This window comes from Dendrobates tinctorius, unplaced genomic scaffold, assembly GCF_039654945.1.
Source record: "Dendrobates tinctorius isolate UK_male_01 unplaced genomic scaffold, ASM3965494v1 ptg000138l, whole genome shotgun sequence".
In the NCBI taxonomy this organism is placed as follows: Eukaryota; Metazoa; Chordata; class Amphibia; order Anura; family Dendrobatidae; genus Dendrobates; species Dendrobates tinctorius.
Window position 1 is genome coordinate 2,526,028 of NW_027361806.1, and position 25,763 is coordinate 2,551,790.

Below are 25,763 nucleotides of genomic sequence, written 5' to 3' on the forward strand. Positions count from 1 at the left end.
AATTTCAAAAATAAAAATAGATACCAATAAAAGTAAAATTAATTGAGACATCAGTAGGTTAAATGTTATTGAATATCCATATTGAATCAGGAGCCCCATAAGATGCTCCATATAAAATACACCCCATATAATGCTGCACAAAGGTTAATAATGCCCCCCATAAGATGCTCCTAAGAATAATATTCCCCATATAATGCTCTATAAAGGTTATGGCCCCATAAGATGGTCCATAGATTATGCTCCATAAGATGCCCCATAGATCATTTCCCCATAAGATGCTCCATAGATTATGCCCCATAAAATGCTCCATAGATTATGCCCCCATAAGATGCTCCATAGATTATGCCCCAATAAGATGCTCCATAGATTATGCCCCCATAAGATGCTCGATAGATTATGCCCCCATAAAATGCTCCATAGATTATGAACCATATGATGCTCCATAGATTATGCCCTCATATGCTGCTCCATAGAATATGCCCCCATATGCTGCTCCATGGACTATGCCCCCATATGTGGCTCCATAAAATATGCCCCCATATGCTGCTGCAAAAAAAAAAAATGCCATACTCACCTCTCCTGCTCAGGACCCGGCACCTGAGATATTCACCAGTCCAGGGTCCATCGCTGCTCACCGCTGTCTACCGCTTCCTGTGTCAGTAACTGTTCAGCCAGCAGAGGGCGCAGCGCACACTAACCACGTCATCGCGCCCTCTGCTGCCTAAACGTCACTGACACAGGATGCAGCAGACAGTGGTGAGCAGCAATGGACCCCGGACAGGTGAATATAGTTATACTTACCCCCCTGGCGCGGTCTCTGCAGCCCCTCTTCTCCACAGTCTCCCTTCCTGCCTTTAACGGTCACGTGATACTGCTCATTACACTCATGAATATGCACATATTCATGAGTTTAATGAGCGGTACCACATGACCGCTGAAGGCAGGAAGGGAGACCGTGGAGAAGCGGGGGGCTGCAGAGACCACGCCAGGGGGTAAGTATCTCTGACACCCCCGCTCTCCCTTCGACCCACATGTATATGACTCGTGTATAAGCCAAGAGGGGGACTTTCAGCCAAAAAAAATGGACTGAAAATCTCGGCTTATACACGAGTATATACGGTAGGTAGATACATAGATAGATAGATAGATACATAGATAATAGATATAGATAGGATAGATAGATAGATAGATGATAGATAAAATAAAATAGAAGATGCTGACACCTGAAAGTAGTAAAATATAAAAATATAGAAAAATAATAAAAGTATAAAAAATATATAAATAATCAAATTATTATTATTATTTATTGTTATAGCGCCATTTATTCCATGGCGCTTTACATGTAAGGAGGGGTATACATAAAAACAAGTACAATAATCTTAAACAATACAAGTCTTAACTGGTACAGGAGGAGAGAGGACCCTGCCCGCGAGGGCTCACAATCTTCAAGGGATCGGTGATAATACAGTAGGCGAGGGTAGAGCTGGTCGTGCAGCGGTTTGGTCGATCGGTGGTTACTGCAGGTTATAGGCTTGTCGGAAGAGGTGGGTCTTCAGGCTCTTTTTGAAGGTTTCGATGGTAGGTGAGAGTCTGATATGTTGTGGTAGAGAGTTCCAGAGTAGGGGTGATGCGCGAGAGAAATCTTGTATGCGATTGTGGGAAGAGGAGATAAGAGGGGAGTAGAGAAGGAGATCTTGTGAGGATCGGAGGTTGCGTGCGGGAAAGTACCGGGAGACGAGGTCACAGATGTATGGAGGAGACAGGTTGTGGATGGCTTTGTATGTCATGGTTAGGGTTTTGTAATGGAGTCTCTGGGCAATTGGGAGCCAGTGAAGGGATTGACAGAGGGGAGAAGCTGGGGAATAGCGGGGGGACAGGTGGATTAGTCGGGCAGCAGAGTTTAGAATAGATTGGAGGGGTGCGAGAGTGTTTGAGGGGAGGCCACAGAGCACGAGGTTGCAGTAGTCAAGGCGAGAGATGATGAGGGCATGGACTAGGGTTTTTGCAGATTCTTGGGTGAGGAATGAACGGATTCGTGAAATATTTTTGAGTTGAAGTCGGCAGGAAGTGGAAAGGGCTTGGATATGTGGTTTGAAGGAGAGATCAGCGTCAAGGATTACTCCGAGGCAGCGAGCTTGTGGGACTGGGGAGAGTGGGCAGCCATTTACTGTAATGGATAGGTTCGTTGGGGGGGTCACGTGAGATGGGAGAAAGATGATGAATTCTGTTTTGTCCATGTTGAGTTTCAGAAATCTAGCGGAGAAGAAGGATGAAATAGTGGACAGACATTGAGGGATTCTGGTTAGTAGGGAGGTGATATCTGGTCCAGAGATGTAGATCTGTGTGTCATCAGCGTAAAGATGATACTGAAAGCCATGAGATTCTATGAGCTGTCCCAGGCCAAAGGTGTAAATAGAGAACAGCAGGGGCCCAAGGACTGAACCTTGTGGGACTCCGACAGATAGGGGGCGAGGTGAGGAGGTGGTGTGTGAGTGGGAGACGCTGAATGTCCGGTCTGTTAGGTATGATGAGATCCAGGATAGGGCCAAGTCTGTGATGCCGAGGGATGAGAGGGTCTGTAATAATAGGGAATGGTCCACTGTGTCAAAGGCAGCCGACAGGTCCAGGAGGAGAAGGACAGAGTAGTGTCGCTTGCTCTTGGCAGTTAAGAGGTCATTGGTGACCTTATTAAGGGCAGTTTCAGTGGAGTGGTGTGACCGGAAGCCAGATTGTAAGCGGTCGAAGAGGGAGCAAGAAGAGAGATGGGAGGACAGTTCAAGGTAGACGTGTTGTTCCAGTAGCTTGGAGGCGTAGGGGAGAAGTGATATAGGGCGATAGCTAGATACAGAGGATGGGTCAAGAGAGGGCTTTTTGAGGATAGGTGTGATGGAGGCATGTTTAAAGCTTGAGGGGAAAACACCAGTTGTTAGTGATAGGTTGAAGAGATGGGTTAGGGTTGGGATGAAGACTGTGGTGAGGTTTGGTATGAAGTGGGATGGGATCGGGTCGAGTGCACAGGTGGTGAGATGTGATCTTGAGAGTAGAGTGGAGAGTCGATCTTCTGTAATGGTGGAGAAGTTGGTTTTGAAGGTGGAGGGCTGGGAAGTCAGGAGGAAGGGCTCTGGGGGTTGTTGACCAAAACTGTCCCTGATGTTATCAATTTTCTGCTTGAAAAATGAGGCAAAGTCTTCAGCTGAGATGAGTGGGGAGGGAGGAGGTGCTGGGGGGCGGAGGAGAGAATTGAAGGTGTTGAATAACTGTTTAGGGTTGTGAGACAGGGAGGATATGAGAGATGAGAAGTAGGTTTGTTTAGCTGTGGCGAGTGTGGTCTTGAAAGTAGTGAGGGACTGTTTGAATGCGATGAAGTGCTCGTTGGAGTGGGATGTTTTCCATCTGCGCTCAGCAGCCCTGGAAGCTCGCCTCAGCTCTTTGGTCAGGCTGGTGTGCCAGGGCTGTCTGTTGATTTTGCAAGTTTTGGTATGTGTAAGTGGGGCAGCAAATTATCACTTTATATTTTATAATCTATCTGTTGCTCAGTGAAAAAGTGAAAACCACTTAATATATAAAGAAAAAACCCAATACCAAGAGCATAGAGTAGATAGAGAATTCCAGACAAGAAATTTGTGTAATAACAAAGTTTATTAAGGTTTAACAAACAGGTTTGAATGGCATAGTGGAATTAAAAGTAAAAATATTTTTAAAAGAAACAATTGTCCTGTGTGCGCTCAGGATCTTAACCCTTTAAGGTATTTTGTCCTATTTTTAATATAACCTCTGGCATATCTTTATCTGCACCTTATAATTATCTGATTCATTTGTGTTCACATGATCCTATCATCTGAAGACATTGTGCCCTGTTTATAATATACCCTTTGGTATACTTTGTTATTTACACTTCGCATTTCTAGTTTTGTTTTGTTGATTGCAGCTTTGCACATTTTGTTAATTTCTAAGCTTTGCACTACTTTGCACTTTAATTTTTTGGAAACATTTTTTATGATTCCATCCATCCACTGCCATTATTGCTATTAGAGGTTTTTTATATGGACTTTTATTACCTTTATGGGTTACTATATACATCTTATTAGTACTACTGATTTCATATGGTAATTTTTATTGATCCTGTACATGCGCAAAATTGTTTCTTTTAAAAATATTTTTACTTTTAATTCCACTATGCCATTCAAACCTATTTGTTAAACCTTAATAAACTTTGTTATTACACAAATTTCTTGTCTGGAATTCTCAATCTACTCTATGCTCTTGGCATTGGGGTTTTACTTATAGATGATAGATAATAGATATATATATAATATATAGCTAGAAAGATAATAGACTAATGGATGGATGGATGGATGGATGGATAGATAGATAGATAAAAAGCAGTACTTTTCCATGCAAAGATGAGTGCAAAGTCCCCAAAGTTATCACTAAAATCTCTTGCATACAAAACTAGAAAACAAATGGTGGCAGCGTTCTAAAGTTGAAAAAACGGTGCAGACTCCTTTTTTATGAGTGTCGCTAAATAGAGTCACTTTTTTCACGATGTCACCCACCTTTGGGCAGGCTCCGTCCATCAAAGAATGTGATTGGTTCTTTAAGTTGGCGAACCACTTCTGGTACAGGAGGAAAGAGACGCATGCTTTCCTTAATGCACATGGTGGTGTATGGCAGCTTTCCCAGGTCTTCCCTGGCATGCAGAATGACTAATAATACATAACCTTCAGGCATGCAGACAGCTTTACAGGATAAGAAAACAGGTTGAAAAAGATTTAGGCCATTTGGTTGGACAAAGTTTACTAAGGATTCATCATAATATTTCTTCTATTTTTTAACAGTAGCGTAGCTACGGGGGGGGGGGGGGCAGAGGGGGCCATTGCCCCGGGCCCCGTCTCATGAATGGGCCCTCCGGGAGACAGGGCCACTTACGTCATAAGGCCGTGTCTGAGCTGCAGGGAGAGAGCAGCGCAATGCCGGCTCCCCTGTCTGACAGACTGCACAGCGGCCGGTTGCAGAGCCAGAGTCAGTCCCTGCAGTGTGCGGCTACCTCTCCCAAGGAGTTCCTTCCTGGCTGTAGTTACTTTCTCTCTATGCAGACTCTGATTGGCACAGGCACGCTGAGTCCTAGTGCCCTCTTCGCATTAAACTGGACACTTCCTGGTCCTGCCTCACTGTACCTGCAGTGCAAACTTCATCAGTAAGTGGGAGGTGGAATTGATTAGATTCATTTAGTTTGGGCATGTCAGGGTTACCGTTGGTTGAATGTGAGAGGATGGGGGTATTATGGGGGCTAGGACACTGGGGGGGTGAATGTGAGAGGATGGAGGTATTGTGGGGGCTAGGGGAGTGGGGGGTTAATGTGTGAGGATGGAGGTATTGTGGGGGCTAGGGCACTGAGGGGGTTAATGTAAGAGGATGGGGGTATTGTGAGGACTAGGGCACTGAGTGGTTAATGCAAGAGGATGGTGGTATTGTGGGGGCTTGGGCACTGGGGGTTAATGCGAGAGAATTGGGAATTGTGGGGGCTAGGGCACTGGGCGGTTAATGTAAGAGGATGGGGTAATGTGGGGCTAGGGCACTGGAGGGTGAATGTGAGAGGATGGGGTGTTGTGGGGGCTAGGGCAGTGGGGGGTTAATTTGTGAGGATGGGAGTATTGTGGGGGCTAGGGTACTGGAGGGTGAATGTGAGAGGATGGGGGTGTTGTGGGGGCTAGGGCAGTGGGGGGTTAATTTGTGAGGATGGAGGTATTGTGGGGGCTAGGGCACTGGGGGGGTTAATGTAAGAGGATGGGGGTATTGTGGGGGCTAGGGCACTGGAGAGTTAATGTAAGAGGTTGGCGGTATTGTGGGGGCTAGGGCACTGGGAGGTTAATGTGAGAGGATGGGGAATTATAGGGGCTAGGGCACTGGGGGGTTAATGTGAGAGGTTGGGGGTATAGTGGGGGCTAGGGTACTGGGGGGTTAATGTAATAGGATGGGGTATTGTGGGGGCTAGGGCACTGGGGGGTAAATGTGAGAGGATGGTGGTATTATAGGGGAGAGGAGATGGTCCTGGGGATGAATGTAAGAGGATGAGGGTATTATGGGGGAGAGGAGACAGGGCACTGGGGGTGAATGTGAGAGGATGGGGTTTTATGAGGGCTGAAGAGGGGGACAGGGCACTGGGGGGGTTAATGTGAGAGGATGGGGTATTGTGGGGGCTAGGGCACTGGGGGTGAATGTAAGAGGATGGGGGTATTGTGGGGGATAGGGCACTGGGGTGGTTATGTGAGAGGATGGGGGTATTGTGGGGGCTAGGGCACTGGGGAGTTAATGTGAGAGGATGGGGTATTCTGGGGGGCTAGGGCACGGGGGGGTTAATGTAAGAGGATGGGGTATTGTGGGGGCTAGGGCACTGGGGGTGAATGTGAGAGGATGGAGGTAAAGTGGGGGACAGAGCAGTGGGGGGTTAATGTGAGAGGATGGGGGTGTTGTGGGGTCTAGGGCAGTGGGGGGGTTAATGTGTGAGGATGGAGGTATTGTGGGGCATAGGGCACTGGGGGTTAATGTAAGAGGATGGGGATATTGTGGGGCTAGGGCACTGGAGAGTTAATGTAAGAGGTTGGCGGTATTGTGGGGGCTAGGGTACTGGGAGGTTAATGTGAGAGGATGGGGAATTATAGGGGCTAGGGCACTGGGGGGGCTAATGTGAGAGGTTGGGGGTATAGTGGGGGCTAGGGCACTGGGGGGTTAATGTAATAGGATGGGGTATTGTGGGGGCTTGGGCACTGGGGGATTAATGTGAGAGGATGGGGGTATTATAGGGGAGAGGAGATGACACTGGGGGTGAATGTAAGAGGATGAGGGTATTATGGGGGAGAGGAGACAGAGCACTGGGGGTGAATGTGAGAGGATGGGGGTTTTATGAGGGCTGAAGAGGGGGACAGGGCACTGGGGGGGTTAATGTGAGAGGATGGGGTATTGTGGGGGCTAGGGCACTGGGGGTGAATGTAAGAGGATGGGGGTATTGTGTGGGCTAGGGCATTGGGGCGGTTAATGTAAGAGGATGGGGGTATTGTGGGGGCTAGGGCACTGGAGAGTTAATGTAAGAGGTTGGCGGTATTGTGGGTGCTAAGGCACTGGGAGGTTAATGTGAGAGGATGGAGAATTATAGGGGCTAGGGCACTGGGGGGGTTAATGTGAGAGGTTGGGGGTATAGTGGGGGCTAAGGCACTGGGGGGTTAATGTAATAGGATGGGATATTGTGGGGGCTAGGGCACTGGGGGGTTAATTTGAGAGGATGGGGGTATTATAGGGGAGAGGAGATGGCACTGGGGGTGAATGTAAGAGGATGAGGGTATTATGGGGAGAGGAGACAGGGCACTGGGGGTGAATGTGAGAGGATGGGGGTTTATGAGAGCTGAAGAGGGGGACAGGGCACCGGGGGGTTAATGTGAGAGGATGGGGTGTTGTGGGGGCTAGGGCACTGGGGGTGAATGTAAGAGGATGGGGGTATTGTGGGGGATAGGGCACTGGGGGGGGTTATGTGAGAGGATGGGGGTATTGTGGGGGCTAGGGCACTGGGGAGTTAATGTGAGAGGATGGGGTATTCTGGGGGCTAGGGCACGGGAGGTTAATGTAAGAGGATGGGGGTATTGTGGGGGCTAGGGCACTGGTGAGTTAATGTGAGAGGATGGGGTATTCTGGGGGCTAGGGCACGGGGAGTAATGTAAGAGGATGGGGGTATTGTGGGGGCTAGGGCACTGGGGTGAATGTGAGAGGATGGAGGTATTGTGGGAACTGAAGTGGGGGACAGAGCAGTGGGGGGGGTAAATGTGTGAGGATGGAGGTATTGTGGGGTATAGGGCACTGGGGGTGAATGTAAGAGGATGGGGGTAGTGTGGGGGATAGGGCACTGAGGGTGTTATGTGAGAGGATGGGGGTATTGTGGGGGTAGGGCACTGGGGGTTAATGTAAGAGGATGGGGATATTGTGGGGGCTAGGGCACTGGGGGGTTAATGTGAGAGGATGGGGATATTATGGGGGAGAGGAGACGGCACTGGGGGTGAATGTAAGGGGATGAAGGTATTACGAGGGAGAGGAGACAGGGCACTTGGGGTGAATGTGAGAGGATGGGGGTATTATGAAGGCTGAAGAGGGGGACAGGGCAATGGGGGGATAATGTGAGAGGATGGGGGTATTGTGGGGGCTAGTGCACTGGGGGTGAATGTAAGAGGATGGGGGTAATGTGGGGGACAGGGCACTGGGGGTTAATATGAGAGGATGAGGGTATTGTGGGGGCTAGGACACGGGGGGGTTAATGTGAGAGGATGGGGTATTGTGGGGGCTAGGCCACTGGGGGTTAATATAAGAGGATGCGGGTATTGTGGGGGGATAGGGCACTGAGGGGTTAATGTAAGAGGAAGGGGGTATTATGGGCCCTAGGGCACTGGGGGTTAATGTGGGAGGATGGGGGTATTGTGGGGGCTAGGGCACTGAGGGGTTAATGTAAGAGGATGGGGGTATTGTGGGAGCTAAGGCACTGGGGATGAATGTGAGAAGATGGGGTATTATGGGGAGAAGAGACAGGGTGCTGGAGGGTGAATGTGAGAGGATGGGAGTATTGTGGGTGTTGGGGTGGTGGAGAGGGGATAGGACACTGGGGTGTGAATGTGAGAGCGTGGGGGTATTGTGGGGGAGGGAGGACAGGGCACTAGGGGGCTGATTATTATACTGTTTTGATATGAAATTATATGCACTCCCATCACATGTAACAGTTGCTGTCTTGGGGGGCTGGAGATAGGGGGCTTTTTATACTTGTGAGCTAGGTCTTTTATAAGGATTAGTTTGACAAGCCTAACCATACAAGTTAATAGAATTAATACATTAATAATGGGTTAATATATATTAGTATAACCAGGATAATTATAAGGCCGGTGTCACACTTGCGAGTGTGATGCGAGAAACAAGTCTCACACCTCAATACCCGACACTGCTGCCGGCACTCGGACCTTCGTGTGCGGCTGCATAGAAATACATGTAGCCGCACCCTCCGCTCCCGAGTGCTGGTGGCAGTGTCGGGTATTGAGGTGTGAGACTTGTGCGAGTGTGACCCCGACTTTAGCATAAGGGCACAGGCAGATGGCCGTATAACTCATGCAAAGATTGCACCGCAATCTTCGGACTGGCCGGTACCGCTCCTGACATGAGTGTGACAGTGTGATGGATTACTATGCAGCTGTCACACTCAGGTCAGGAAAGACGACGGTCAGTCTGAGGATTGCAATACGATCCTCGCACGAGAAATATGTCCGTCTGTCGGCCCCTTAACAAGTATAACCATACAGTAACCACGAGATGCATGCTATTTAATAATTTCATAATTAATTTATTATTATAAAGTTATTAAAGGCTCAGGATGAATGTCTGCAGTCACTCTGAGACTACAGACGGCTAAACCATGATATGGTGCACCTGCTGTCATAAGACTCCAAGACCACTGGTGCGATCAGGCAGTCATGCAACCACATTTGCTATTTGCACATGTCGACTAGATAAGTTTGACTTCTCTCAATAGAAGATAATTGGGAGAAGCCGAACCTGTCATCACACGACCCCCTGCTCACATCAGCGATGCTGGGGCCATTATTACTGTACATAGGTGGACTCAGTTAAATATTAAGAGGGCACTTAAGAAGCATTATTATTTATAGGGGCACCAGTAGTGCAGTTACTGGGTGGCAGACAGTGCTGAGGCGCCTGTCACGACGCAGTGCCGTGGTGCTGTTACAGCCACCACTCTCTATACACAGAGTGGTGACTGAAACCATGCCAGCGCAACCCCTGTGACTGATGAGCAAGGCTGCCAGAAGGAATAAAGTTAATTTCCTCATTGCAGAGGAGCTCTCAGTGCAGGCGCTGCACAGTGTCAGAACGCTATTAACAATTATACTGTGTATTGGAGGAGCAGTGGGGACATCATTCTATATATAGGGGAACTCTGGGGTACATCATACTGTATGTACGGGAGCTGTGGGATCATCATACAGTGTATAGGGGAGCTGTGCGCCTACCATACTGTGTATAGGTGAGCTGTGGGATCATCATACAGTGTATAGGGGAGCTGTGCGCCTACCATACTGTGTATAGGGGAGCTGTGGCAGCATCATACTGTGTATAGGGGAGCTGTGGGATCATCATAGTGTATAGGGGAGCTGTGGGATCATCATACCGTGTATAGGGGAGCTGTGGGAGCATCATACTGTGTATAGGGGAGCTGCGGGATCATCATACCGTGTATAGGGGAGCTGCGGGAGCATCATACTGTGTATAGGGGAGCTGTGGGGTCATCATACAGTGTATAGGGGAGCTGTGCGCCTACCATACTGTGTATAGGTGAGCTGTGGGATCATCATACAGTGTATAGGGGAGCTGTGCGCCTACCATACTGTGTATAGGGGAGCTGTGGGATCATCATAGTGTATAGGGGAGCTGTGGGATCATCATACCGTGTATAGGGGAGCTGTGGGAGCATCATACTGTGTATAGGGGAGCTGCGGGATCATCATACCGTGTATAGGGGAGCTGCGGGAGCATCATACTGTGTAAAGGGGAGCTGTGGGGTCATCATACAGTGTATAGGGGAGCTGTGCGCCTACCATACTGTGTATAGGGGAGCTGTGCGCCTACCATACTGTGTATAGGGGAGCTGTGCGCCTACCATACTGTGTATAGGGGAGCTGTGGGATCATCATACAGTGTATAGGGGAGCTGTGGGATCATCATACCGTGTATAGGGGAGCTGCGGGAGCATCATACTGTGTATAGGGGAGCTGTGGGGTCATCATACAGTGTATAGGGGAGCTGTGGGCCCATCATACCGTGTATAGGGGAGCTGCGGGAGCATCATACTGTGTATAGGGGAGCTGTGGGGTCATCATACGGTGTATAGGGGAGCTGTGTGACCATCATACTTTGTATGAGGGAGCTGTGGGATCATCATATGGTGTAGAGGGGAGCTGTGGACCCACATGGGGAACGTAAGGGACATAATTACATGTTTAGTGGGCACTTAAACATTATTGTTATAGGGGCACTCAGTATTGTGACCATCAAAGTTGCACATGGAGTATTATTACTTTCTAGGGACAAAATGTTAAGGGCACATGCACAGGAAATTAATATTTTTTTGGAGGCAATTTTACCATCTAGAGATCACAAAGGAGGCATTATTATGATGTAAGGGGCACAGTGGTGGCATTACTATGTGGGTCACTAGGAGGAGCTCTGTTTTTGTACCACACAGCAGGTGCAGTAATAGGGAATCATATGGCAGCAGCGGCTCAGTATTGGGGTATCAGCAGGATGAGGAGTTTGTGCAGGTTGGGAATACATTTACACATAGAAACACAAGAAGCAATGGAATGAAACTGAAAGGGAGAAGATACAGATTAGATATTAGAAAAAACTTTTTGACAGTGAGGGTGATCAATGAGTGGAACAGGCTGCCATGAGAGGTGGTGAGTTCTCCTTCATTGGAGGTCTTCAAACAGAGGCTGGACAGACATCTGTCTGAGATGGTTTAGTGAATCCTGCATTGAGCAGGGGGTTGGACACGAGATTATGATTCTACATGTGAACGGTGCTGGAAATGTGAGAAGTCAGATGTGTCTTTGTTTTATCTCTGCAGATGAGTCCTGGCTGGAGAAGTCGACATGTCGGTCTGGGCCACATGGAATAGACGGGAAAAGTGAATGACGCCATCTGAAAGAACATCAGCTGTAAGTCACCATCTATAACTGTGCAGTAATCTCTTATATGTTCTGCAGGACAGGTATCTACTGCTATGTGTCACCATATGGCGGTAATATCAGTGCTGGTCTTTGTATGGAGATTTATTTTCAATAACAGTGTGGTAATCTCCTGAGGTTCCCCTATACCACCATAGCTATAATCATGATTACCTGGTTAGGGGCCACAAGGAGACACAGTCAGAAAGGGCCCCTGTGCAAGAACAATATATGGGCCCTTTGCAGCCCAAGAGCTCCTAAAAATGCAAAATTGCCCCTTCTTTGGAGGTAGATATGGGCCGCCTTACCTCTTGCGCCCATGTGAGGTTGCGCAGGTTGCTCCAATGATATGTCCTACTGTTAGGGGCCCATTCAGATGTTTAACCCCCCTGAGTTGTACCCCTAGATACACCTCTGATTTTTAGGCAATACCAAAAAACAAGGGTAAAAAAAGGGTATTCAGCTCACCATTAGATGAATTCCTGTGGCTTTGGGTGTGGACTCCAGGATGGTGCTCGGAAAAAGCGGCTGTGGTAATCAAACAAAAAAGTTCCAGCAACAAACATCCAAATCAGATTGTTGAATAGACGTTAACACTTCATCTTTATTGCAATGTCTTTAAAAACATGCGGTTAAAATAGTAATCATGACTAAGAACATTTTTGTTCGAAACGCTTAATCCCCTGGATTTACAATTTTAACAGTATATTTTTAAAGACATTGCAATAAAGATGAAGTGTTAACGTCAATCTGAATTGGATGCTTGTTGCTGGAACTTTTTTGTTTGACAAAAAACAAGGGTGTATGTATGTACCATAGAGGTCGCCTGATGGAGTCCATGGGTCATCTGGAGAAAGATGGTCCAGGTACGAGATCTGTCCAGCTTTATGGGATGTATAGTACAGATGCCATAGGGTTATTTTACATAGAACTTGTCTTTTAACCTGTTAAATATTGGGTGGGCTTCATCAATACAGCTCATGAGAACAAGCAGAGCTGCAGAATAAAGCACAAGGAATGGGAGAGGGAAACATATAGAGAAAACGTGCGAGTACCCTGACCTCTTCCGATATAATATATGACAGTAATCATGCACATAAATGCTGAAAATGAGAATCTCTCACCAGTCCACTGTGATCCGATCTCCCAGGACCTCTCTGATCTCCTCCCGGCATTTCTCCTGGGGCTCGGGATATTTAGCCATGCAGTATAATATCCAGGAGATGCCGCTGGCCATTGTATCATGCCCTTCAAACATAAAAGTGTCCACCTCTGCCCACAGGTCTTCATTGGATAGACCCTGACCATTTTCATCCTGATAATAATAATACATGTTACGGATTAAGCTCAACAGGCTCCAGGCTATGATGAATTAGAGATGCTGGATCCCCAGTGACTGGAGAATGGGTTGTCCACTTGCCATAGCAAACTTTGAAGCTACTATGCAAACTAGGTTTACAACCTTAGTACCTGTAGCCCAGCGGGACAAGTCGTCAATGTCAATCTAATGAACATTATGAGCTGGTGGGGGGCACACAAGATGGGTGAGGGAATAGGTCACATAGAGGCTGTTGAACTCAAGCCGGAGAGTACAGTAGACCCACACTGCGTGGTTCCTCGTAGGGAGGAGGACAATTCCTAATCTCCTTCCATCCACGTCATCCTCTTTTCCTCCATGACTAAAGGACGATGCAGTCAATGTTAAAAGGAGGGCGGCAGAAATTACCAAACTGGCAAAGGAATAACTACAATAAGAGCAAAGGTTGCAAAGTCTCTTTTGCCTATATAAAAAGACCAATTCTATTAAAACCACCAAGCTCAGTGCTCCAGTATTTTTGGCTTATGATCAAGTTCAGCGCTACTATACTGTTGGGTAAATACGAAGCTCAATGCCAGTGTATTGTCATGAAACATTCAAGCTCTGTGCCTTAATGTTGAAATGTAACCATGGAGCTTTACATTTTATGCTTTCATGTAACCACTGACAACTGGCCCCTTAAACCCCAATCAGAGGGCTCTCATACGGCTAAATCACAATTGTTACTGTGCACTGAGGAGGGGCAAACACCTTGAAACACGTGTCTGCAAATAGAGATTCTGTTTTGACTTGTATCCCAAGTCAAGTGGCAAGGCTGCTTCCAGTAGGTGGCACTAGAGTTCTAGTCTCCATTATCTCTAACGAGGCAATCTGCACAATCAAATATGTAACCATCAAATGTGTGGCCTCATTGGAAGACTGTAACAAATCACTTTCCTACCTCAAGTTCAGCAAAAATCAGTTTCAGTTTCCTGTTTCCGAGTCTGTGTCCATCACTTTTGCAGCATTGTTTGGCAAGACGCACATAGAAAACTGACGCACTTGGCAAAGGGAAGGGAGAGAGTAGTAATCAGACACTTAGTGCTGACATAAACAAGACCGCTATGTTTTTTCCTGCAAGCTACCTGGAGAAACAGGATCAAGAGAGAGACTAACCGATACAATCTTTTCTCTAAAAATAAAAACCTGATGTTGCCTGGACATGTTTAGCCAAGTGAAACAAAGAAATGTATAAGATTGTATATAGCATCTTTCTGCGATAAGCAAACCTTGACTTTAGGTCCTGGTGGATAATGGGGAGGCAGCCAAGATGGAAGATTAGAGAAGAGTGTGGTCTACCTAAAATTTGCTAAAGGGTGGCCATCAACTCCTAACCCTTATGATGTATTCTGGTTCGGCAGGTTGAGAAAGGTTTGTGGGCGCCCTTCTCTTTTTGGCTAGGGTTTGCAGTAAACAGCAACCTTGTGTACTTTTTTCATATGCCACGCTGCACTTTTTTTTAGTAGCACAGGGGTTTTTTTTAAAAAAGTATCTCTCCTGTCCAGGTACATGGGGTGCTATTATCTACCTTAGCACAGAGCAGAATATCAAGGAAGTCCAGGTGCCTCTTCTTCTGGATCTTCTCCAGCTCTGTATCTTCCTTTAGGGATAGTTTTCTCTCTTGAATCACTTTATCGAAATTGAAGTACCGTACATAATTAATGGAGATCATTACCCTAGTCTGTCATCCTTAAATCAAGACCATTGTAATACTTTGTGTCTGGAAATGATGGCAATGTCCAGTTTGTTAGAATTAGCTGCAACTCAAAGTGCATGACCAATACAAGCAAACATCGTGGCAATAGCTATAAACTAAAAACACAAAGTGAATCTATCATCTCTATTTTTTTATTATTATATCTGCCCGTAAACAATTGGTACAGAACAAGAAGTGGTCTGTTGGAATCACAAATACGACCAAACAGTCCATTAGTATAAAAATATATAATTCTTTATTGAACAAGTATACAGGGACAAACAGTGTCAGTGAGTGCAACCATTAGGCACAAAAGTGCCATAAAAACACAAGGACACTGTGGTGTAGTAACCACTGTGTCCGCTAGGGGGCGCTGTGTGGAGGTCCCAGGAGAAGGGATGAATGGCAGAGTGTTGAGTGGCCGTTATGTATCTCAAAGTGGGTGGTGTTATGATTGAGTCACCGTAGGAGGCAAAAACAGAAATGCTAGCTAAGTCCAGAAAACCAGAGAAGTTGGCAGCTATCGGATTGCAGACCCCTGAACCTATCAACACAACTAGCAGTAGCCGTGGGGGGTTCCTACGATGCCCTAGACCCCTCGATCACAGCCGGAGAAATAGCTAGGCCTAAAGGAAGAAAGGGGAAAACTAAACTGCCCCAGAGCAGACCCCAAAGCAAAAGGCAGCCCCCAACATATAATAACGGTGAAGCAAGATGAAAAACACTAACACAGGCAGAAAGATAGACTGAGCAAAGACGGGGCCCAATCTAGCTAGATAGAAAAGGACAGGAAGGCTGCTGTCTGCAATCCGTGAAAAACCCTATGAAAATAAGAGCCAACAGACTGACAGTGAAAAAGGCCCTGAAGACGCTAGGCTTCAAAAAAAGCTATGTCAGTACTCAGGAATATTCTGAAGACAGAGCTACAGGCAAAAGGAGATTCAGCTCACCCCAGCAGGGAATGGCAGAATCCAGAAAAGCAAGGAAAACAAAAACAAAACACTAATGCAAACAGGCAAAGCAGAAAAACTTAGCTTAGAGGAGCAGGAATCAGACTGGTGTCCTAGAAGTCCACAGAGAAATCACCCGCAGGTCAGAAGGGCGTCGGCAGCCTTATATCCAGTCCGTGACTCCACTCAGCCAGTAATCCACATCAGGTTCAGGTGCCTGATAATCAGGCTCATTACCTTCCTTCACCAGAATAGGGAGTTCACCAGACCTCAGTGACGAAGGGGAAAATGAACTCACAACAGGGTGGCTTTGAGATGGAGACTTATGTATGTGTGATCAGCAAGGACATTGCTGAGGTGCTGCGTTAATATGTGAGGGAGAAGTCTCCAGGTAACTAGAGAGTTGGGGGGCCTGGTTACCGACAAACCCACCCAGGGGGTGTGTTTAAAGCACAGTTGTAAAGAGTGTGAAAATGCCTGAAGGACCTGTGATGAGGTCAGAGTCATGTGACCCAGTGGGCGTGGCTATGAACGATATAATGTGGCCAGGGTGAGTCACAAGTGGTGAATGCAGGGACCTGGTTGGTCCAGAGCGGAAGGTCCCATGAGGAGTGTTGTCTCCTGGCTAACAGCCTGTGGAGTGGCTGTGTGTAATGGCTGCCAGCGTCTGACAGTCCCAGAGGAGAGAGTGGATGTCTGCAGCGTGGAGCAACAGCCATGAGAGAACCCTGACGTGGGTGAGATAATTATGAGGCTGAAGAACCTGTGTATGCTGGACATTGCTATCAGAGGGAAACTCTGTAATGGACGCTATGCTGGTGAAATGAACTGTCTGTTGCTGTGATGGTTTATGCTGCATAATAAACCGCATGGACTGCTATGTTTTGTTGGAAAACCTGTGCCGGATGTTATTTATTCACTGCCTAGTGAGAATCCCCTAACTAAATGACAGCGCTACCTCACATTTGGTGGAGAAAGCTATGGGCATTGTTGTAGCCTTGTTGCTGGGAGCAATGGAAGAGGATTGCAAAGTTTCGGTTGCTAAGGGCAACGGTTTCCAAAGGCGTATGTTGCAGTGCTGGCAACGCTGAGCCAGGAAGGCTGACGGTCGGGGAAGCCACTGCCCGGCTGTGGTTCTGGAACCGTGGGGCAGCCTAGTGAGTAAGGCACTGTCCGTATCGGTGAGCCCAGTGCGGCCATTTCCCCAGGAGAAAGAGACTGTGTATTGCTGTAGGGTGCCTCTGCGGATAAGAGGTAACCAAGGACCTGTGTGGCCGACACAGGTAACGGACTGGTGTTCGTATGGTACTGACCTGGGTCAGTGGGAAAGACTGTTCCTGGAGGGCTCAGTGAGCAAGGTCCTGGAGGGTCAGTGTTGGGAGGCTCCCTGGAGCACATGGAATGACCTTGGACCTGGTGAGGCGAGAGTGTTGGGCAGTCTCAGGTGGAGACGGGTGTCCTGAAGAGCACCCGCTGAGCCCCTGGACCTGGTGAGGCCGGTGTGTTGGGAAACCCTGGGAGGAGGGTTGGCTCCCTGAATAGCACCCGGTGCGCCCTGTGTGTTGGACGGTCTCAGGCGGAGACGGTACGTCCTGAATAGCACACAGGACACATGTTTTTGTGTGGTGTTTTTTTTTTCCTTCTTTTCTCAACTCAGCCTGCGGTGGCTCAGTGGGAGTCAAGAAGGTGACAAGCGGCTTCCGGTAACTCGGCGAGGTTACGAAGGTGACAAGTGGCTTCCGGTAACTCGGCGGAGTTACGAAGGTGACAAGCGGCTTCCGGTGGACCGGCGGGTCCACGAAGATGGCACAGCAGGTGCTGCAGGGACACCAGCCGCTGTGTGTGTGTGTGTGTGTGAACAGCAGCCGGTGGTGTCAGTGATCGGTGACAGCAGGAGCTGTGGTGGTGCCAACAAGGACTTGTGTGGTATCGTTAAGACATAAACTGTGTTGTGTGAACTGTGGTCTGAGAAGACCGGTATAACGGACATGGGGAGATCCCGAAAGGGGGTGGAGTCCCAGAAGGGGGCGGTGACCCAAATCGGGGTGGTAACCCAAAAAGGGGTGAAAGGTGTGGAGTCCTGGGAGGGGGCAGCAACCCAAAGTGGGGTGCTGGTCCAGAAAGGGGCCACGTTTGAAGGAATGACAGCACTGGGTGACTCAGTGGGTATGTCTGGAGTACCGCAGTGTGTGTATGTCTTGGTCAGAATGTGGGATATCCTTTCCGAATAGTAACGATGGCCCGCAGGTGAGTACCGTGATGCTGTACCAGGAAGGAGTCCCTGGTAAGCTGGACTCAAAGAGTCAGGTGACTCTGACAGGAACTCCGCTCGTTTTATCTCTGACCGAGAAAAACGTCAGCGTTCGCTGTGTCCACGGGGTCATTGTGGATTATAAGGTGGACAGAGTCCTGATTGAGATGACAAAGCGGGAGTGCCAAGGTGGTAGTATGCCACCAAACTTAGTGCATACCTTTGAAAGGCGCCGGGACTTTGTCATATTTGATGATGTGGGGCAGGAGGATAGAGACGTTTCTACTGTGGGGTTAGCAGACACTGAGACGCTGATGCCCCCTAACGTGGACAGGCCAGACGTAGGGGCGACTGGAGAAAGAATGGTGTCGGACGAATTTACTGACCTGACGTCACGTGAAGGGTACCACAGTATGAATGAGAAGGGTGTGGTAAACAAAAAGAGCAGAGCTGACACACGGATAGAGAGTGCCTTGGGAGTTCACCGTACGGTGTGGTGTGACTGACGTGTTGTTGCCAGTAGCCACCACTAGGACAGAATCTAGTGCTGTGCTGACTGAAACTCGTGACAGGACTGATGGTAACCTGATCGAGAAGATAACGGAAGTAGAAACACGGTCAGAGGGTAACGGGGGCTCGACTGACGGGACTGACCCAGGGGTGCCCTTTAACGATATAATTAAAGAAATAATGGTGCAACACATGCTGGCCAAAAGAGAACAAGAGCAGGAGATACAGTTAGTAAAGAGACAGTGAAGGAACATCTCAAACGAGAAAGAGTAATGAGACAAACGGCCGAGCACAGAGTGGAGGAGCTCGAGGAAGAAGTCCTGAAGCTCAGAGGTCACCTGTCAACGTGGCACAGCGTGAACAACACCTTAAGAGAGGATGTGGAAGGGCTTGAGAAAGAAGTCCTGGAGCTCAGAGGTCACCTGTCAATGTGGCAAAATGTGAACAAGACCCTTAGGGAAGAGATGGAAGAACTCAGAGGAGTAGTAAAAGGTTTTCTGCGGGAGAAGAGCTTGGACGGAGATGTAGAGCGGCCTGGTCCGAGTGATAACAAGATGGAACTGCCGGTACCAATCTTGGCAGAGGGTAGTGAAGAGATGAGATCTCCTGAAGTTGGTGAGCAAAGAACTGAAGAAGACAGTCACCCGGTCGGGTCAACGGTAGTGAGGGAAGTGTCCGTGGTAAAGCTAGAGCCTTCAGTCCAGGAAGAGAGCAAGGCCACGACCTTCCAGTCGGTGATAGATGTACCAGAAGACATGTAAGAGGCCTGTGCTGAGGAAGGTGTGCATGAGGCTTTCAAAGTGGCGGTCAAAGCGTGTAAGTTGCACTGGGCATCTGAGACTCGGCAGTTGGTGATAGTATCAGCCAGAGAAGATGCATCAAACCGAGTAGCTGTCCTGAAAGAGATGCATCTGCAATGTCTACACGCCAAGCAGCTGGTCAGGTGGAGTAATATGAAGGCTGCTCGACGCCTAGAGTTAGCAAGGGAGGCTATGGATCGGCTGGGTTTGCGCAAAGATGTGGTTCCGGTACCCAAAGCTCTGATTGGAAGAATCATTGGAAGATCCGGGAAGGTAATGCAAGACCTTGTGAATATCTCCGGTGTGGTGAGGGTGAAGATCCCTCCTGATGATGAAGACCAGATATCCAGTGAAGTGGGTAGGATTCCCATCATGGTGGTTGGTTCCGTGGAGAGCCTGAGAGACTTTCGAATGCTCGTGGAGTATCGAGTGGGGTACCTGCAAGAAATTGAGCAGTTGAGGCTGGACCGCTGGCGAATTAATGAAGAAGTACGGAATACCAGGTGGCGGCCGCCTCCAACCCAACAAGATGTAAGGACCCGAAGGGTTCCACCAAGAAGTGACAGGGCAGGTGGCCGAAGAATGTCAGTGAGTGGCAGTTCGACAGGCCGTACGAGGATGAGAGACATTAGTTCCTTTGAGACGCTGAGTGGGTCAGACTCAGGCCAGACAGTAGACTCAAGTAAGACAGATGACCGTACCAACCGGGGGAGCTGGTCGGGGAACGGAACAAATAGAGAGACGAAAGTGGTGACTAGACAGTGTCTGATGACGCAGACAGACTGTAACTGGAGGGTCAAAGATCAGAACTGATATTCTGACCGCTGGGGGCGGGGGAGGCCGAACGTAGAGAGGAGGCTGTATGACAGATGGAAAAGGTTCTCTTGACCTGGGGGGCAAGGTGTAATGAGTGCCCGGTCTCGAGAGCCTGATGTAATGTTGTGTGTTCATCCCCACAAGTTTGAACAGAGGGGGAGGTATGTGGTGTAGTAACCACTGTGTCCGCTAGGGGGCGCTGTGTGGAGGTCCCAGGAGAAGGGATGAATGGCAGAGTGTTGAGTGGCCGTTATGTGTCTCAAAGTGGGTGGCTTTGAGATGGAGACTTATGTATGTGTGATCAGCAAGGACATTGCTGAGGTGCTGCGTTAATATGTGAGGGAGAAGTCTCCAGGTAACTAGAGAGTTGGGGGTGCCTGGTTACCTACAAACCCACCCAAGGGGGTGTGTTTAAAGCATGGTTGTAAAGAGTGTGAAAATGCCTGAAGGACCTGTGATGAGGTCAGAGTCATGCGACCCAGTGGGCGTGGCTATGAACGATATAATATGGCCAGGGTGAGTCACAAGTGGTGAATGCAGGGACCTGATTGGTCCAGAGCAGAAGGTCCCGTGAGGAGTGTTGTCTCCTGGCTAACAGCCTGTGGAGTGGCTGTGTGTAATGGCTGCCAGTGTCTGAGAGTCCCAGAGGAGAGAGTGGATGTCTGCAGCGTGGAGCAACAGCCATGAGAGAACCCTGACATGGGTGAGATAATTATGAGGCTGAAGAGCCTGTGTATGCTGGACATTGCTATCAGAGGGAAACTCTGTAATGGACGCTATGCTGGTGAAATGAACTGTCTGTTGCTGTGATGGTTTATGCTGCATAATAAACCGCATGGACTGCTAGGTTTTGTTGCAAAAACCTGTGCCGGATGTGATTTGTTTGCTGCCTAGCGAGAATCCCCTAACTAAATGACAGCACTATCTCACAACACCCAGACCCCTAAGGTGGCCTAATACCCCATGACAATCGTCACTGTCCAAAATGTAACCATAATAATATGTATAAATGTATAAAGACAGTGGGTGAATTACCAGTAGCCACTGGCCATATTAAATCCACAGGTACCATCAGTGTACCGCCTGATAGAAAAGATATGCAAATTATATAATGTACCAATAATGCTGGCAGAGGTACCGGTCACAAATCCTATGCAGGGGCAAGGGGTCAGCGCGTCAGCCCGACACGCGTTTTGGAACATGTCCTTCGTCAGGGCCAGTGGCTACTGTTAATTCACTCACAAATAATTAAAAAGAAATATTATACGCATACTTTAAAACTAAAATAAAAAGCAATTTCTCATTAAATCATCTTTTGCTATTCTTTAACTCCCTTGCAGTAGGTTGGGGAAAACATGGAGAGTTATCCTGAATCTAGATGTTACACTCACCCGTGTGTCCATGCACTGTCTTTAAGGCTCTGCAAAATCGGAATCCATGGGGGCTCAGATGGAAAATCACATCATTATGATACGGGAGAAAGAAGAATCTGTAGTCAGCCAGATATGATAACTCATATACAGCTTTGATGTAAGCACTCTCACTATAAGACAAAAGACCGAAATGTTATCATTGTGCACAATTTTAGGGTAATCTAATATATTTAGGGAGTCATAAGACTATTTCATTGCCGGTCATATTTTAGGAGCGCTTAATAGGAGCCGCAGCAGTCATTAGGACAGTAGGTGATACAACAACCCATACGCACTCTATGATTGTGTTGTAGTGGGATATGGGTTGACTGAAGGAGACTTCTTCCTCTGTCCAACCGCTTAGTTGCTAGGTTTGTTATTGACCGCAAAAACTGCTTCATATGGAGTGGGCTCCTGAAGTTGTACAGGATTAGAAAAACATGGGTGATTTCTTCCATCTGTCCATGGGTCAAGTTTGGTGTTTCGCTGTTTTTGGAAGATGTCTGGTCCACACCTTGGGAACTGAAGTGGTGCAATTTTTTGAAGAAAGCACCTGTGTTTCTGAAATTCTGTACAACTTTTTTTTATCAAATGGAAATTCTTATTACCAAAAAGGGTTGTTTTATAGGGTTTTGACAAACCTGTCTATCTGGCAGTTGCTGTGACAGCTAAAGGCACATTTCATGATGGTGTCCAGTGTCATGAGGCTGACATGATGGAAAAGCTTCACTGGGCTGTCTTTGGTAATAAGACTTTCCAATTTCTGCTGAAAGAAAATAACAGGAATGCGTTTCAGAATGGAATACTATGTTCCTTGTTAAATAGATATTTCTGTCCTTACCAGCATGACAGTGACACAGTCAGACATCAGTCTGACACATGGCTTCAGAACATCATAATGGTGGTGCTGAAACCACTTCTGTCCTGACAACACCAGAAATCCCTCCCCTGAATGACGAAAAATTAGCTTTATGAGGCTTTAAGATGTGGTCTAAGTTTTTGGAAGGGGGTGTTTGATGGTGCCCATAGACATAAAGTTGATCACTGTATTCCGGCAAGCATCTAATGTCTACAGGCACATCAACTACCTCTAGATTACATACCGATCCACAGAGTCAGAAAGCCATAAGTAAAACTATCCTTCGGATCTGTAAAAAAACGGAATATATTCCAAGAGACTCTAACTGAAAAGAGCATTTAAGAGTATGTGCATACTTAGTCTTTTTGTTGAGTTTTTGGATCGAAAATTGAGCAGAAACTCCAAGTATTTGGAAAATTTGAGTAGGATTTGGAGAGTTTCCACTCAGTTTCTACTCTCAACATTTCTTAAAAAAAACCCTCTGTGAACAAACCCTAAAAGGGCCAAAACCTGTGAGCAGCCCTTTGACCCCAAACAGGGCTCCCAGTTCTTAAATGGAGCAGTGATGGACACAGAGAAGGCAGGACATTAAAGTCTAGCGGTAAGTCCTTTATAGAGAAAACAAGTTTAATGATCACACAGTAGTATGTAAGAATGTAGGCAAATGCTCCCAGGGGTATTAACCAAGAGAAAAAAATATGTCCATTAGGGCAAATGCCAATTGCCCCATATTGGGGGAAAAAATCTTTCCCGACTCTACATACGGCAATCAGATTAGTTCTCCGGATCAACATTCCATCACAGAGTACTGTACCCATAACCTGTGAGTTATGTAACCCTCCTTGAACTTTTTTAGTGAATCAACCATTACAACAATCACATGGCAGAGACATTTATAATCTCACTGCTCGCACAGTAACTCAATGAATGGTGACTCTATGGCTGGTTGTGCTGAGTTTCACAAGGTGTGGTGGAACCTGCGACTTATACTAGAGAATGATTTTTAAGGAGCCTGCATGATGCCACATTTTGGGCATCTAGCATAAGTGACTTGAGACCTCGAGAAACCTACAGGCCCCATAGTTTTGCCTATAATGTTTCTTTCAGAGAATTTAAAAGGGTTGTCTTGAGATAGGTCATAATTTGTTATCAACAAGGCATCTACTGATACCGAAATGGAGCTTTAGAGTGCCCAAGTTTATTGAATCAAAAGAAGCCAGACCGTTTATTGCCATCAGGAAAGCTGGAGATAGCCAAGTAGAGCACCTGGCTACCACTGGCAGTCATACAGACAATGAACAGGTCATCGCTCCTTTCAAACTGGGCACTTCAGAGTCCTGTTCTTGTTATTGGTGAGGGTCTTGTGCGTTGGTGATAACTTTTTAATTTAATACAGATGGTCAGCAGACTTATGATCAATAAGGGCTCTTACCTTGTCTGGACAGGATCGCCTTTGCATAGTTGGGGTGGCATATCGTCAGAACAGCAAAGAAATTTCCCAGCCACAGTGGAAAGACGTACAGGTATTGTTCGGCAAAACGAATCATAATCTGCATGTCATTGCCATTCTGAAGGAACTATGGTTGGGATAAAGACAAGCTGTCATAACTGAGACAGTCACAATGAACAGCAATGCTTTGTGCAATCTCCATCGATAGCTGATAACAAGAAAGAGTTCATTTTATGACCGGGACAAAAAATGGAGACATCGTATACTAGAGGTTTATTGTGACTTAAATTAGTTTTTTCTCATCTGGGACATTTGGGACAGGATATGCCATATATATCCAACTGGGACTAGCACCGATCTTGAAGAGGTGACAGTATTCAATATGTGTAGCGCTCTCATTTTTACGGTAACTCCAAAAAATGGCCAAGGGCACTTACATGTGATGGTTAATGAACTGTGGCAAGAAAGCCAAAATCAAGAACAAGATAAGTGACATAAGGGGGAAATGTGTATATCTGATTGAACATATATCAAACTTGTAAGAAGAAGTGTTCGAAGAAAGATTCCCAGTCTGCTCCCCCATGTTGTTCCCAGCCCGTGCTGAACCACAGCACCATGGCACCTCTCACCTCTGGCTCTCCACATTATTCTCGGTGACCCAATACACAGCATTTCCCCAGACTATTTGTCACTCTTTTCCCAGCCTTCAGCCCACTGTCACGATAGATAAGACCACTGTCACTCCCACGAGAATCAAGCCTCGGTATAACCGTCCACAGATACTTCACATGGACCAATGGCAATGGGACACTTGGCGCCAAACCACTCCCATGCTTAGCAAAATTTACAGGTCCATCAACGGAAAAGTAAAAAAAGGTTATCATGTCGCCACGCCATTAGTACCACTCAATGAACACCAGAAAATCAAAGCCCAAATAACACTGACAAAATTACATTTTTTTTTTACATTTTTACTCCATTTCCATTTTCTGCACATTAAATGGCAAAATGAAATGTGTCATACAAAACAACAGCTGGTCATGAAAAAAAAAGCCCTGATCTCGCTTTGTCGATGAAAAAAAAAAATTGGCTCTTGGAATAGAGGGAGGAAAACAACATTGGTGCAAAACTGAAAAATTACTGAGTCCTTAAGGGGTTGAAGTGCAGGCTACAGATGGTGCCAAAATTATTATCCACTGAAACCTCCCACCAGACTTTCTGGATTTTTAGATGCCAGAGTAATGGAATTTTACTGCACTTTTGCTCATAAAATAAGTGTGTTTGCTTATGGAAATCGTAATCGGTATGGTAATATTTAATAAAATCTTCCACAAAGTTAATCACATTGCACGCCTCTTACCTCCTGAGCGTTGTCAAACAGCCAGTGACACTTGGGACCCTCAAATGGGCTAAAAGCTTTAACAAGCTGCTTCCATTTTAGATACAGTCTCCAGCCTTTTACCAGTACAAACAGGAGGCAGAACCAGGCGGCCCAGGACCACAGATCAGAGGGACTAAGGGGGACCAGTCCAAAGAATAGAGGGGATGACATGGCCGATATGCAGCCTGAGCTCTGCTATATTTCTCTGGATTGTGTTGCAGCAACAGACAAGCTGAGGATCCTGCTCTGATGAGGCAGGTTCACAGGACATTGTACAAAGGAGGAGGAGGAGGAAGGCAGCATGCCAGAGGGAGGGAAGGAGCCATAGGCAGACACATGGTGTTACATGTGTAAGGGGATTAGGAAAATCTGTTTGTAATAGATGTCTACTAATTGGTACTGCTACACCACTATGGTGTGTTACCACTAGTTCCTTAATGGTATTGCTACACAGCTACGTGTATTACCATGTACTGTAAAATGTATGACATGTATAATTGATTATTTGTTTCT

At 47.1% G+C, this 25,763-nt stretch overlaps 1 protein-coding gene across 5 annotated transcripts; it reads right to left on the reverse strand.

Moving 5' to 3' along the window:
• Positions 1-1,278: 1,278 nt before the first annotated feature.
• LOC141048623 (cytochrome P450 4A4-like) lies at positions 1,279-25,710 on the reverse strand. Of its 5 annotated transcripts, none has more exons than XM_073544395.1 (5): positions 25,230-25,710; positions 23,852-23,996; positions 22,202-22,326; positions 21,540-21,691; positions 12,968-13,083 (listed from the first exon to the last, which is right to left on the reverse strand). In XM_073544395.1, the coding sequence occupies exons 2-5, from the start codon at positions 23,876-23,878 to the stop codon at positions 13,079-13,081; spliced, it is 309 nt and encodes a 102-aa protein (XP_073400496.1). In that variant the 5' UTR covers positions 23,879-23,996; positions 25,230-25,710; the 3' UTR covers positions 12,968-13,078. The 5 variants fall into 5 exon arrangements, with proteins under 5 accessions (XP_073400491.1, XP_073400496.1, XP_073400497.1 ...); XM_073544396.1 differs by having other exon boundaries at positions 22,202-22,323; positions 25,230-25,708; XM_073544393.1 differs by lacking the exon at positions 12,968-13,083 and having other exon boundaries at positions 21,555-21,691; positions 25,230-25,704.
• Between the last annotated feature and the right edge of the window lie 53 nt (positions 25,711-25,763).

Bases quoted from the DNA above. Each gene is read 5' to 3' on its own strand.
- LOC141048623 (XM_073544390.1), bottom strand. From the start codon at position 14,797: ATGATCTCCATTAATTATGTACGGTACTTCAATTTCGATAAAGTGATT. The intron at 13,084-14,653 runs GTAGATAATAGC...TATTATTATCAG, and splicing joins ATATTCTGCTCTGTGCTAAG to GATGAAAATGGTCAGGGTCT. The intron at 4,691-12,892 runs GTGAGAGATTCT...TCTGCATGCCAG, and splicing joins GATCGGATCACAGTGGACTG to GGAAGACCTGGGAAAGCTGC.